At 35.7% G+C, this 15175-nt stretch overlaps 1 protein-coding gene across 4 annotated transcripts in view; it reads left to right on the top strand.

Annotated features, from left to right (window-relative positions):
* The window catches only part of LOC120597059 (CD302 antigen), a 107096-nt gene that overhangs the window by 19714 nt on the left and 72207 nt on the right, over nucleotides 1–15175 (top strand). For 2 of the 4 annotated variants that reach the window (XM_039855738.1, XM_039855735.1), the window contains exons 5-13: nucleotides 73–183; nucleotides 1345–1485; nucleotides 3693–3884; nucleotides 4825–4979; nucleotides 6198–6308; nucleotides 6871–6959; nucleotides 7106–7275; nucleotides 9390–9589; nucleotides 11006–11148. In XM_039855738.1, coding sequence (XP_039711672.1) covers nucleotides 73–183; nucleotides 1345–1485; nucleotides 3693–3884; nucleotides 4825–4979; nucleotides 6198–6308; nucleotides 6871–6959; nucleotides 7106–7275; nucleotides 9390–9589; nucleotides 11006–11148 — 1312 coding nt within the window. Of the gene's footprint in view, nucleotides 1–72; nucleotides 184–1344; nucleotides 1486–3677; nucleotides 3885–4824; nucleotides 4980–6197; nucleotides 6309–6870; nucleotides 6960–7105; nucleotides 7276–9389; nucleotides 9590–11005; nucleotides 11149–15175 lie in introns of all 4 variants that reach the window. The other 2 variants (XM_039855734.1, XM_039855733.1) reach the window with 1 other exon arrangement.

Here is a 15175-nt window from a genome sequence, read left to right as displayed (position 1 = left end):
AGAAACTTAAATCTGACTTAGAAAATAACCTAGGTAATTTTGTCACTTGTTAAAATTATGTAATTCTTATAGAAAAAGAAGGCATTGCAAGAATCTTCTGGATTGGCTTAAATCAGCTGTACTCTTCTAGAGGCTGGGAATGGTCTGATCAAAAGCCATTAAACTTTCTCAACTGGGACCCAGGTAACTGCTCCTTTTCCACCTACTATGCACAAAGTAAAAGCTTCAAAAAAAAATAAAAAAGTGTTTCTTACTCACTGAGAGCACATAAAAATTTTAAATCTTGACAACTTTTATTATGGTTACCTCTCAGAATTATTTTTTTTCCTAAGCCCTTCTAAGGCTTAACCATTATAGCCAAATGCCATTATAGCCAGGTTGATACCAGTACAGTCAAGTTGAACCACACCATGAGCAACTGAGTATTTGTCTCTAACCTTTAGAGCAATGCTACATTTTTAGGTAAGAGCAGAATGAGTCTCATCTCATGGCCCAGGAGCCATTCCGTGTCCCTTAGAGGACTGGGCATGTCTATGACTGACCTATGTCGTGTTTCATCTGCAGCTTAACTCTAATATGGAAATATTCCTTCATTTTAAAACTCTTGGGGGTTTCCCACTGTAGCACCCAATTACTGAGAACATAATGGTTATATTTCATTACTTAAATAAATACTTTAAAGAAAAATTTGTAGTGAAAAAAAAAAAAACCCTAGTTTGCCAAAAGATTTTTTCCCCAAAAAGGAAGTTTTAGATACACTTTTAAAAAATAAAATCTTAGGCTTCTGTCAAATGTAGAACCTAAAACTTAACATCAACTTCAATACAAAAGTATTCTGCATACATATAAGAAAAACAAGTTAAGTACAATAAAATGCCAATAGACCATTTTACTTTAATGAAATTTCATTATTAGTAAATAAATTCTCTATTCTCTAAATAAGTAGACTCTTTAAAGATAACTTATATTTAATTCAAGGCCTAAAAGGCATTACATACACAAAAATTAGTGTATTTATTGAATAGAGTAGCAACCTAACAGCTACTAACCACAAGATGTGACATGGAAGTTGATTGGGGAAAAAGGTTTGGATTTTGGTTTTGTTTTTAAAATTAACTACGGTATATCAGAGTGTTTTCTCCCTATATTTTATATTTTAGAAGAAAGACATATTTAAGCACATGATTGTCCATTGAGGCTTACACATTTCAATTTACTTTAAGTTTTTAACTGTTTTGTGGGTTCCCATAAAAGTAGGAAACTAGGAATGCCAATTATTTTTTCTAACTATCACTCTGATCCTAACCTTCTCCTTTTAACTGTTTGAAAATTTTATCATTTAAGATGTGCCCAGTGCACCTACCATAGGTGGGTCAAGCTGTGCTCGCATGAATGCCACATCTGGTCTATGGCAGGGTTTTACCTGTGAAGCTCAACTGCCCTACATCTGCAAGAAAGCATTAAATAATACAGTGGAGTTAACAGGTATCTCTCTCACTTCCTTGTACAAATGGGTCTTAAAATTACAGTTTTGTGAAGTCCAGTCAATCCATTTCAGATATCTATTCCTACCTTTCTTTCGCCTGATACTGCCAATGCTGAAAAGTATTGACTTTGAACCAGTGGTTAGATATTATCAACTATACATGAATAAAACTTCGGTTTGGTCTATGCCCATAAGCAGGCAGAGATAGTCTAGATGGGAAATAGATTGCCGTTCACAAGTGGCTGTTTTTTCCCTTGAGCAATGATTCTCAAAGTGTAGTCCCCAGACCAAGAGCATCAGCATTGCCTGTACCTGTTTAAATACAGTTTCTCAGGACCTACCCCAGATTTACCGAATCAGAAACTCTCAGGGTGGGACCGAGCTGTCTGGTGTTTAAAAAGCTTCCTGGTGATGCTGATGCACACTCAGGTCTTATGTACTGTTACTTGCCTCTGTGACAAGTCAAAAATGATGGACATGGGAACACTCCCAGGCTTTCCCACCTCCTCCCCCACAATGCCCAACGCTCCTCGGTCCTTCTTTGCCAGGCTGGTTCTTTAGGTCTTTTCTTTGATAAATCAGGTAGAGAAGCAGAAAGACAAATTGTGTAGAGGGATTTTTTTTCTCCAGGGAGTTTGAAGGTAAGAGAGACAGAACAACTGAATTTCTTGAGAAGCAGAGAAGTTTGAGGAGTCTTTGAAAGAACGGAGAAGAGAAATGCCCTTACCATCATTCACAGTGCCCACCGAATCCTTGGCATTTGATTAAATTCTCACTGAATAAGAAAGACTAATACTCAAAATTGGGAGGAAAAAAGGTTTGAAAATGTCTTGCATTAAGAGATGTCAGGGCAGGAGGAGTAAAGCATAAATTTTCTTAGCCGTGTAGGAGCATAAAGCTACCGTTTAAAGATTAAATAATAAGTATATGGAATAAAGAATGTAAGGGATGTTTTAAAATAATAGGGGAAAATGAACATTTATCTTCCAAGTTGATTCACACCAAATTTAGTCCATGTAACAAAAGGCATAATAGAAAAAAGAGCACAAATGAAAATAAACCAGGGTGGCTGATGATAGGTCAAATAAATATCTCATAGTAGCAATTATTAAGTAAATCATGATGTTTCCACATGATTGAATAATATGCATTTATTATAATAACTGTGCCAGCAGGAAAATACAAAGAGCAGAACAAAATGATGTGCCTATTTATCATTTTAATCTTGTAAGAATATGAATTCATAGAGACAAAGACTAGAATAGGAAAATAATTGTTTTAAATTCAGTTATGGGTGATGTTTTTTCCTTCTGTTGCTTTATCACAATTGTAAAGTATAATAATAATAAGTGGTGTTTCAGAACCTTAAAGTTAATTGAGTTATCTCGCAAGTGTGAGAAGCTAGATGAACCTGAATTTTATCCTTTAGTAAAAAACAAACCGTCCACATTTTTAAGATGCTGCGTTTTCATAAAACAAACATTACAAATAGTTCTGAATCAATGAAATCCGAGTAACTGAACTACTTTCAAGATCTATTAAGTGGGGTAGATATATTTTGTATGGGTTATATACCTCACTCCTTAATCTTTCTTTACCATCATTTAGATGAACTTTATCATGGTCAAAACAAAGAACCACTAATTTCATGAGGGCTAGAGGTCTAGGAGAGGGGAAGAAAGAAGAGATGCCCTCTACCCTTACCCTCCACTGCTGCCCCCTCTTGGTGTAGAGTATATAAATGTCTTATTTTGCTCCTTAAGTCTCTGTCCATCCTTTGTTCAACAGTGAACATTAATGCACATCCCCTGCTAAGTTGACTATACATGAAAAGGAAGCTCAACCTCATAATTCCTCAGAGGCAGAGACTGGAGGGGAACCTAACCAATCCCGTACCAAGGAAGAGATTTGTCAGCAACTGGCTTACCTCACACCTTTCTTCTGTCTACTAGAACTAAGAGCAGTCCCTCCTTAAATAATCTGAGCCCAGCCATGTAGCCTGTTTGTATCACCTTAAAGTCATATTATTTGAACCCCTGTAGTCACTCTTACGATGCTTTGTAGACATTAAGCACCTCATAAATTCATGACATCACATTCCTTAGTTTTCCAGAAGCCTTAGGATTCAAGAAAAAAGAATTTGTAATATTATTGATTCAAAATAGTTGTAACTTTACTGGAATATAAATAGCTGCTTTTCCCCCAGATGTTTGGACATATTCAGATACCCGCTGTGATGCAGGCTGGCTGCCAAATAATGGGTTTTGCTATCTGCTGGTAAATGAAAGTGATTCCTGGGATGAGGCACATGTAAAATGCAAGGCCTTCAGCAGTGACCTCATCAGCATTCATTCTTTAGCAGATGTGGAAGTGGTTGTGACAAAACTCCATAATGGGGGTAAGTTTTTAAAATATCCTATTTGAGAGGTTTAAAACTTTTTAAAGTATCCCTATTTTCAGACACTTAGAGGGAATGAAAAGCTTACAATTTGATCCTTATAGATCAGCACAGTCCAACAGAATTTTCTGCCATGATGGAACTGTTCTGTAATCTGTACTGTCCAATAGAATAGCCACCAGGCACTTGTAGATTTTGAGCACTTGAAATGTAGCTAGGGAAACTGAGGAACTGAATTTTTACTTTTATTTAAGTCTAATTAATTTACAAATTTAAATAATCACATTGGTAGCTAGCGGCTTCCAATTTGACAGTACAACCATTGATTGACTAATTTCCCTTTTCTCATAAGCTAAATGCTGTTTAAGTTCTCCAAACACTTAACTGATGATTATTTCACTTTTGTAATTATTTGAAAGCTAACGACTGAAGAACAAAAATACACTGCTAATATAATCTTCTCCTAGGATTTTCTACTAATAATAGTGAATGGTAGATACCTATTCTGTGTCAGTGTGGTGCCAATTGTTTTACCTGGAAAGGCAGTATATTCATTCCAGGGCAGTGATGGACAATATTCTTATTCTAATTAGGATATCTATGATTTCATTTATAAAATTTTACTATGCTCTATAAAGCAAGATTTATCTAAGTCAAGTATCGGGAACACCCAGCCTTAAAGGCCATAGTACAGCTGTTCCATCTGTGTGCTCTACCCACATGAGTGACCTGAAAAGCCCTCATCACTCAGCCTGCCTAACTTATCAACATTTTAACAGGTTAATTAAGAAACCATCTTCTGAATTAAAAGTAAAAGAAAAAAGAATAATACCATCAAGTCTCTTAAAATCCCATATCAGAATGTAAACATCAGTAACAGTGTACATATTGAAGTATGTAGCTGAGTAAACTGCAAACAACTGAAACATTTTTCTTTTAGATGCTGAAGAAACATGGACCGGTCTTAAGAACATAAATACACCAGCTTTATTTCAATGGTCAGATGGTACTGAAGTTACTCTAACATACTGGGATGAGAATGAGCCACATGTTCCCTACCATAAGACCCCCAACTGTGTTTCTTATTTAGGAAAGGTAGGAAACTTCCTGTGGTTAATTTATATTCTTACTATTACACCCGATAGTAATATTAAGATTACTTTGGTTGGGATAATTGTGTTTTAGCTGTAAAAGAAAATATAAGTAAGAGCCCTGTAGATTGTCTTTCTGGTAGCCACTGAGAAAAGGTAAATAAAACAATGACTAAGTAAGCAATCCACTTCCTGTCTGAGAGCAGCTGCTCTGGTCTGAAACATCAAGAGAATCCCTTTAGAACACCGATTCTTGTGCCGGATTTGTTCTAATAAGCTGCTTTCTCTCAGGACCACCAGTGCGATATTTAACATGTAGCCATCTGAAAAATCCCATCTTCTGAATTCATGTTCAGATGAAGTTTTATATTATTCCTACTTTGAGAAGTAAAAAAAATACATTTTTATTAAAAAATTGTCTAAGTTTATTCATAGAACATCTTACTCTTGTAGAATGCTTAAACATTTATTGAACATGCTTTAGTTGAGTCTAAAATAAGCTGTATCTTGAACAGCTTATTTAAAAGGATATCTAAGATGTCTTTAGAAGAGTGTCAAAGGTAGAGAGAAATGACTTCCCATAGGCAAGACTGAACTGATAGCATACCTAGATAGCATTCCAGTGTCCAACTAGAAAATTCAGTTCTCAAAAACCTTATCACAATTGACTTATTAAAATTTAATTTGAAGAAAGAGAATTACTTAGTTAATTAAGCAAAATAAATGTTTAGTATATTCGAAAGAGAGAACTTTGAAGTCTAAGCTTGAAGTAGAATTGGAAAAATCTTTTGATTGTAGAATTCTTGGAGAGTGGCTATTCTAATCATCATTTTACATATGAGGAAACTGAGACAGGATAGTGACATGCCCCAAAGTTTTTAACCTGTGGACCATCTTTGGCCATGTCATATGGAAGAAGACTAGAACACTGGCAACTGTTTGTAGGCTGAGTTCTTCATGAAATTCATCCCTACTGTGACCTTGAGGTGATCCTGAAATTATGCAGGTCTGTGGGGTAGCATTTTCTAGGAGTATGTTCTCAGATTTCATCATTCATTTATATTCATTCTCCCTTTCTGCCTTCTCCTCTTCCTCCTTCCTGTCTTCCCGCTTCATAGTTTTGTGAGAAGAAACTATCTTGACTTAAAATAAGTTAGGGTTCAATTCTAAACATATGGCAAATAACGTCTCGTGGGAAATTTTTCTTTTTGTTTTTTAAAAGCTAGGTCAGTGGAAAGTCCAATCATGTGAAGAGAAACTTAAATATGTTTGTAAGAAAAAGGGAGAAAAGATAAATGATACAAGATCTGATAAGATGTGTCCTCCAGATGAGGTATGTAAAAGCTCTGCATAAAATTTCCTAAGCGTATTACACCTTCTTGGTTAGGGATGGGAGTTGAGACTTAAACAATTCAGACTTGGGAAACAGAAGAATTACTAGCTTCAGTTCATTTACATTAGAGCAGTGAGTACAGTGAATCATAGTATATTGACGTTCTTACAGAACAAAAAAGTGTTATAGGAAAAAGAGTCACCTATTCATGAATTTCTATAACAATGTACATAATTACTATCCTCAATGATGCTGTATTTACTTCCCTCTCTTATATTAGTCCTGTTCAAAAGTAATTCAACCAGCAAAATTATACTCTTATGATGAGCAAGGCAATAGGAGTAAACAGACCTAAAGACACACCTTCTGTCTGACACAAGCTCAGTCTTGTGGAGGTTATCTATGAAATTGTATCATACCCTCATTACGTGTATGCATTCACTGGCCTTGTCCTTAACTTCTGTAAGTTGTGAGATGTTAGCAATGTAGCAGAACCCTGCTTGTCAGAGGGAGCATCATCGAGTCTAGAAGACAGTTTGACGATATTTCTCCTCTGATTTAGGGATGGAAGAGACATGGAGAAACCTGTTACAAGATTTACAAGGATGAGGTCCCTTTCGGAACCAACTGCAATCTGACTATAATGAGCAGGTGTGCCCATCAGTAAACATATACTAATGAACTTTTGATTCTGGGTTCCTTTGCTAATGTTCTTCTTAAGATAAAGGTGCATCTTCAATTTATATAGTAATTCAGTCGTTGTAAAAACACCTACAAATTTGACTCCTGTTTTGTAGATTTGAACAAGAATACCTGAATGATATGATTAAAAAGTATACTAAATCTCCAGGAAAATACTTCTGGACTGGCCTGAGAGATGCAGATTCACGCGGAGAGTATAGTTGGACAAGTGATGGTGGAGTAAAACATTCTGTAACCTTTTCCAACTGGAATTTTCTTGAGCCAGGTGAGTGTGTTAGCCTTTAAAGTGATGGAATACAGTGACTTGTGAAATAACAGCATCCTCCCAAATATGTTCTTCACTTACCTTTGAAATGTGAGGGAAATTATGATCTCCAAGACTAGAGTCTGTCTGTGAGATCATAAATAGAAGCAGTGACTACATCTTCCTTTTTAAATCCTTGGGAATAACCCAATAAAAGCTGGAAAACTCAGTTCTCAGAAACTACCATTTAATGGCATAGAGCTAGAACCCTTAGCATGAGTTTTTTTTTTTTCCACGTAAGTCTCAAGCAGAATCTAGAAACTTTACTGTGAAACACTTTATTTTTTCATCTCTCTGCTTCTTAACTTCTTTCTCACAGATTGAATGTATTCATTTCTATTATTTACAATAGGTGAGAATTAAGCAAGCAATATATCGTAGATATTACTTATTCTGAAAGTTAGTTCATCCTCCTTAGGCCAGCCTAAAGTATTGAGGTCAATTAGCCATAGAATCTTAACATTAGAGCTGGAAAGGACCTCAGAAGTCCCTCTGTTTTTAGAATTGAGAAAACAGAGGCTTAGAAAGATGATTAACTTGACAAAAGTTACACGGTTATTGAATTGCTAAAATCCAGATCTCTTGATTTCTAATCTAATGCTTTTTATGGGATTTTGGCTTTGTAGAAGATAGCAGTTATAAAGGATTCAACTTTTCTCCTTTTATATTACTTATATTTTCTTTTGCTTGTACAATGTGATTATGAAGAACAGTTTTCATAGCACAGAAATTAAAACGTGAGTGTATAACTAAACATAATATTTGAAATAGAGAATATCCACAGAATTTGTAACACATGATCATCATCATAAATGTGAGTGGTATCAATAACAAAGTCATCTTTTTACTTGTAGAAGATGGATATAGATGTTAATCCTGATCAAATCTCATCTTGAATTAAAATATTCTGTCATGTAAATTACATGTGATTTCTCTTATAGACAACATCTTAGAGTCAATGTCTTAGAGTCATTTTTAGAGTCACATACTTCATGGATAAGCCTTGGTGGTTGGAGAGGTGCTCAGGAAGTAGCTGTAATGTCTGTTCTCTCAGTCCTGTAGCCAGAAAGACTGACATTAAGCTCTTTTTACCATTATTACTCCCAGCTTCAGCCAGCTTGGTCTATAATGGGCAAGCCATGGGTAAAAGGCAGAACAGGGGAAAAATAACACACTCCTCTAAGTTAACACAGATTATTTTTCCCAGTTTCTTGTTCTTCATTATGTCCATGAATAAGTATGAGACATGAGACCATATAGCTTCTCTGTTTGGTGGAACAGAAGTTGTTCTCATTACCTCCAGAGTATGCTATTGTCTTCTGCCCACTTCAGGCAGTGTGGTGTGATAGAGAAGGGAGCATGGCACTTTGCCATCTGGGTTTGAGTCTTGACTCCATTACTCAATAACTATGATGTGGGCAAGTCACTTATTCTTATCTGGAAAATGCATCTGACAATACTATCTTTTAATGTTTTTGCAAATAAATAAAATTTTGGCTTATGTGAAATAAATGGTAAACAAATATATACCTCCTTCTACCTTTGTTGAACCAGTCCTTCCTTTGGATCTGAATCTTAAAGAGTATTGTTTTGAAATTTATTAAGTTGCTTAAAAACCTTAAAGTGGCTTAAAGCTTAAATGAACCACTTCTGCTACCCCAAGAAGCATAGTGGTTTAGGGTACAGCTCTGCCCAGAGACCGCTTGGATTCTAGTCCTGGATCAACCACTTGCTAACATATGACCTTAGACAAGTCACTAATCCTCACTGTACCTCAGTATGACAATAGAATCCACTCTAGAGTTTTTTTGTTTTTGTTTTTGTTTTGTTTGTTTGTTTGTTTTTGGTGAGGATTCAGTTCATTTAGTCCTCTTAGAATAGTACGTGGCAAGTGGCGAACACATTTCTCTGAATTACCATCCTAGTCATTACGTCATCATTATTATTATGAATAACACATTTCTTTCTTATTCTCTCTTCCCACCTTGGCTCAAATAAAGAGTAAGGGCGCTGGAAATGTTTGGAGTTTAATTTTAAAATGTAATTCTTAATTAAACTTTCCAATTCAACCCCAGCTTCTCCAGGCGGGTGTGTGGCTATGACTACGGGAAAGTCTCTTGGGAAGTGGGAGGTGAAAGACTGCAAAAACTTCAGAGCACTTACCATTTGCAAGAAAATCAGTGGACCTGCTGAGTCTGAAGAAGCACCTCCCAAGCCTGAAGACCTCTGTCCCGAAGGCTGGCATGCTTTCCCCTCAGGTCTTTCTTGTTATAAGGTAAAGTAACATTCTCATTCAATCCCTCAATAAAGTTGCCTATCTACTATTGTAGTCCATGTCCTTATACAAATTACGCTTCTCCCCAGACACATATGTAACCTACCAAAGTGTTTGGGGCAGTCCTTGTTGGGGAGGGCATCATTGAATCTCTGACATCAAGCAGCTCATCCCCACATAAGCTCTTGTCCTGTCCAAAAGAGCAGGGCCAGAATTAGAACTGGGTCTTTCCTAGGGTTCTCTTGTTCTGGGAAGTTGGGTGAGCTTTCATGCCATGCTGACACTTTGCTTATGATTCTCATATCCCTCTAATTCTTGTTAATCAAAGGAAGAGTTCTGTCATTTCTTACAATGTAAAAAAAATTATTTTAGGGTCTATGTCAGTCAACTGTCCCACATAGAAATTGTCACATACCACCCCAGATTCAGTGGCTATGACAACAAACATTTTTCATGTTCACAGATCTCTGGGTCACATAACATTTGGTTGATTGAGTTTCGGCTTCAGTGGTTGGCTCTGCTTTCAACTCTGGGTCACCCATGGTGGGCTGCTGGCTATGAGTTGGGGTCTGTGGCCCTTCAATTTGGGTCTTGGGCTGAACAGGCAGCAGCTGTCAGGAGCTTGTTCTTACAGTCAATCACTGGAGCCTGAAAGACAAGCCCAACCATATAAGCACATTTCAGGCCTCTGCTCACTTTACCTCCACTAATATCCCATTGATCACAGCAAGTCACATGGCAGAGTCCTAAGTCAACGTACAAGGAAGTATACTTTATCCATCCGAGGGCCATGGCAAGAATATATAATTAAATCACAGGGAACTGAAGAATCAAGACAAAATAATTCAGCTTACAGTTTTGTCATCTGCTTCTCCTCTTCCTTTGCAATAACTGTGCTTCTTTTGGCATAAAATTAGTCATCACAAACCAAAGAAACAATCTGAAGTGGAAAGTTTTGTTTTGCCACCTGTCAGTGTTCTCACGCCTTTGATTCTTCTTCATCAGAAAATAATACTGTACTTGTGCAGGTCTCAGTGTATTACGTACCAAATTATATTGTTATTACATTACTTTACAGAAGTCCTCTCCTAAACCATTCATATGTATCCTTCACGCTTTATCTGCTGGTTCAAGTGATCTCTCAAGGTCCTAGGAATGCAGGAGAACACAGTATCTTATTGGAGTAGTTTGCCAGCCTAACTGAGGAAGGTCATTCCTCTGACAACAGTGGCTGACACCTGTGCTGGCTTTTAGTGACACTTTCAGCAGGACCTGTCCACGACACAATATATGCACATTTACCTACAACTATAATAATCTATTTCAGGGGCCCACACATTTTACTATAATTGACTTTAAAATTACTAATATTTTATGATTATACCAGAAAACAAATTAACATTATATTTTGTTAAGCTATTTCATATAGAAAGAGTTGTAAGAAAGAGGAACTGGGAAGAAGCTGAAAGATTCTGCCAAGCACTTGGAGGACACCTTCCTAGCTTCCATCATATGGATGAAATAAAAGCATTTCTTCACTTTTTAATGGACCAGTTGAGGTAATACTTTTAGAATGATATCTTCTATGCTAAATTGGATGTCTTCTAGGTATTCAGAATTGACATGTCTTATTATCCTTTTAAAAGGGCCATTCAGTGCTTAGCGGTCATTGAACATCAAGTATTTTTATGTGCAAGACTCTATGAGGGATTCAAAGATGAGGGAGACAGAGGCCCACTATTTGCATAGCATAATAAAGTCCAACAGTGGGGATAAGAAAAGTATGGTGAAAAATCTAGTATATAGGTAAATCGGGGCCATAGGAATTCAGAAGGGGAAGAAAGCATTTCTGGGAAATATAATTGGAGAAAATGTTATGAAGAAGCATATTTCTTGAAAGATAAGGTAATTTTTTAAAGGTAAGATAGGAGAAGGAGCCAGGGAAACAGAACATGAGCAAAAGTACTGAGACCAGAATGTAAAGGGGGAGGGAAAAAAAAAAATCTAATGATGATTAAATCATGAAAATTTTAAAAAAAAAAGATACTTAAAAAAATGAATCTCGAGTAAGGGTTTATAAAACCCATTTCATGGAGAAATTTTTTAATTGGTGAGAATATTATGCATAATTCTATGCTATTACACATAAAATTATTAATGAACAATTTCTAGGAAAATACAAATTATTATACAAATCGACAAAAAATATCTTCCAAGAAAGAGATGGGAACTGTATGGTTTTAAAGGTGTATTCCTTCACATTTGACAAAAGAGATCATTACCGTGTGTTTCACTAGTACAAGCAAGAGCTGGCATTCCATTACATAGAAACTGGTGCAAGCAACTGGTTTTTTCAATAATCAATTTAATTCTGATATCAAAGCCTGTCAACAGTAGCACAAAGAATTACAGACCAACCACATGACTAGACTTGAAAAAGTAAATAGTGATATAATAAACACATGTTTATTATGTGTCATGTATGTCCTAAGTGTTTTCTTTCTATTAGCTCATTTATTCCTTACAACGACCTATGCAGCAAGTATTATTATTATGCCCATTTTATCTAAATAAGGAGACAGAGACACAGAGAAGTAAAACTTGCCCAGGGTTATATGCCTGGTCAGTAAAGGATCCAATATTTGAACCTATTAGAACCCACTTTCCTAACCCATTGCATTATAATGCCTCAGAATTACACACTTTGACAATGTAGGATTTCTTCCAAGAATACAAGGCTGGGTCAGTACTGGGAACTCTATATATTAAGTCAAATAGCGTGCGATCATCGTAATAAGTGCTGAAAATGCATCTGGTAAAATTCACTATTCATCCCTGGCTTAATATATAAATATACAATATACTTAACATATTTAATTACATTTAATTATATTAATTTAATTATATTAATTAAATGTTAAGTATATTGTATGTTAAGTATATTGTATATTTATAGTATAGAAATTCTTATTAAAGATTAGAAGGATAGCTTAACCAATAGCCATATCACACTTAATGATTAAACATTAAATGTATTCTCATGAAAGTCAGAAAAAGGTAAAGGTCCTTACTGTCATCATATTGTTGATCTTTGGCATTATCCCCTGTGCATTAAGATTTTTAAAAAATATGTTAAACATGTAAATATTTATAATATATTAAGTGGTGGGAAAAGCAAATTATAAAAGAGCGAAAAATGTGCTATTTAAATTAAAAAGTAGATTGCAAAAATGCATCAAAAAAAGATAATTATTACCTCTGGGAGATAAAGATTTTTGAGTGACTTTTTAAAAGTGAAAACATTTTCCACTTTTTTTTTTTTGAGATGAGTGTTTCTTGGCTACTCCCGACAACTTTGAGAGTAGATTATAATGAATGCAAAACTCAGACCAAATCTTTCTCCACATACCGATATTTACTAAACACACATTCATTGAGGCAGGCACAAAATGTTTCATACAACCTATTTTGTAAGCCTGACAACATCTCAACAATCTACCCTTTTAGGTGTTCCAACCACCATCTTGAGTAGAAGGTTTATTTGAGGTCGATGTGACAGTGTTCCGGAGGCAGGACTCTGTTCCCATTATAGTCGGCATCGGGCAGTCCCAATCACCCGACCCAGTGACAGGACATGGGACCATTTGGAGCTCAAGCCCCAGATCGATTTCTAATGCCTCATTTCTAACCAGCCTCACCAGATTCTAATACCCTTTCATGAGGTGAGAGTGTCTCTAAATATTTTAGCCATTCCTCTTTTCGCGAATAACTTCAATTTCACCAATGAGAGTCCATTTTTAAGATCCAGCAGATTTTAAAATCTTCCAATTTTGCTGATATAAACTCATTTCTGACATCCACTCTGCTAATGACCAAAGCCACAGATGTGGCTTTGGATAACAGACATCCTGTGGTGGCTGCCTCTGGAACATGGCCTTCCTTATATACTGCTGATTCTCTCTGAAGTGAGAATTTCAAGCACAGTGACTTACTGGCCCCTAGATTTCAAGCTTAACCCACACAATATCATGCTGTCTAAGCTAAAGTATTTTTAAGTAAAATACTGACATAAACAAACTGGATTTTGAATAATACCTCTAAGCAAAATGTTAGGAAACTTTAACTAGAATAGGGAGCCATGGATAAATTCTAAGCAGTGAGGTTGTAGATATTTGTGGGAATCAAGTGATGGAAAAGAGAACATCATACATGATATAAATGATCCTGACAAGCTTCTGTATATGAAATAGATTACACCAGGAAAGAAAACTAAAGTCTGAGGTAATTAAGGAATCTTTATTGATTTGTTTCTTAGTTTCTGATCACATTTGCTGAGATTCCTCCTCCCAATTAAAAAACAAGTTCATTATGTAAAATTTGTAAAATCTAAAAAATAATGAAGAAAATAAAAATCACCTCAATCCTAGCTCCCAGTTATAAACAGTTAACATTTAGTATAACACAGCATGTACAATATTTAATTTTTTTCTGAGTAATGCATATTGAATTTAAAAACCAGCAAAGCTCGAAGAAAAAACATTACCGTAATCCTTTCACTCATAGGGACCATATTGTATTAAGCTCTTTCCCAGCAGTTAACACAATGGCATATTAAACAGACTATGTCGTCTGCTTAATATGTTCTCCATTAATAAAGAGATCATTTGCCCATGCTATACTTAGAAAGACAACATATTCTAAAAGCAAAATTGTGACCATGGCTTGAAGAGAAGGAAGGAAGCAAACCTATTTATATAAGATGATTCTAAAGCTTACTCCTTGAACACTTTTGCTTTTTATTTCAGGAATTGACCTTTCTCAGTGAGATGTCCATTGCCCAAATTATGTATTGCATGCCAGGGAGTTGTCAGATTACTGCTATATTTCTCACAAACTACTATTCCACGTCTCTATTTGTATTTCAATGAAAAGGATTCATGGTGCACCAAGTCATTAAGGCTCTAAGATCTTTGCAACTCTTAATGGCAGCCCACCAGGGAAAGCCACTGTAGTATAAAAATAGTCATAGGATTAGAGAAGAAAGCCTTGTTTGCAATGCTATTGCTGCTGTGTGCACTACCTCCTGTGATGAGGCGTGAATGGATTTAGATATAAATCTAAGGCTTTGCAGACTAAGCACCCTCATCAAACAGTATTTATTGGAGGTTATGACTGTTTTTCTTAGAAACCAGTTACAGCAGGAAATTTGATTAAAAGTAGGAATTTTAACACAAATACACATATTAACCTTTTATGCAATGCCTTATTAACCTAACAGCCTTAAAACCATATACTTAGGGCTTGGAGTATAAGAAATTTATAAAGACAAAATTTCAGTTAATTCGATTCCCAAGTTATGATCAATTTTTTTCTCAAATTTTCTAAAATCCACATTAGAGGTGTGCAGTGATTAATGTGACTTCCAATTTCTTCTCTTTATCTGCCTACAGATAAATCAGGTCAAACCAAGGGCTATAATTGAGGAAATACTTTTCACCTCTTACGACACAGGAAAACACACACACACACACACACACACACTCACACACACTCACTCAGAGAGCTACTATTTTCTATATTTATAAC

The sequence above is a fragment of the Pteropus medius genome, unplaced genomic scaffold (genome assembly GCF_902729225.1).
Source record: "Pteropus medius unplaced genomic scaffold, Ma_sr-lr_union100, whole genome shotgun sequence".
NCBI classification, from domain to species: Eukaryota; Metazoa; Chordata; class Mammalia; order Chiroptera; family Pteropodidae; genus Pteropus; species Pteropus medius.
The sequence above is the reverse complement of the archived record's forward strand: the minus strand, read 5'-3'. Positions and strand labels throughout refer to the sequence as shown.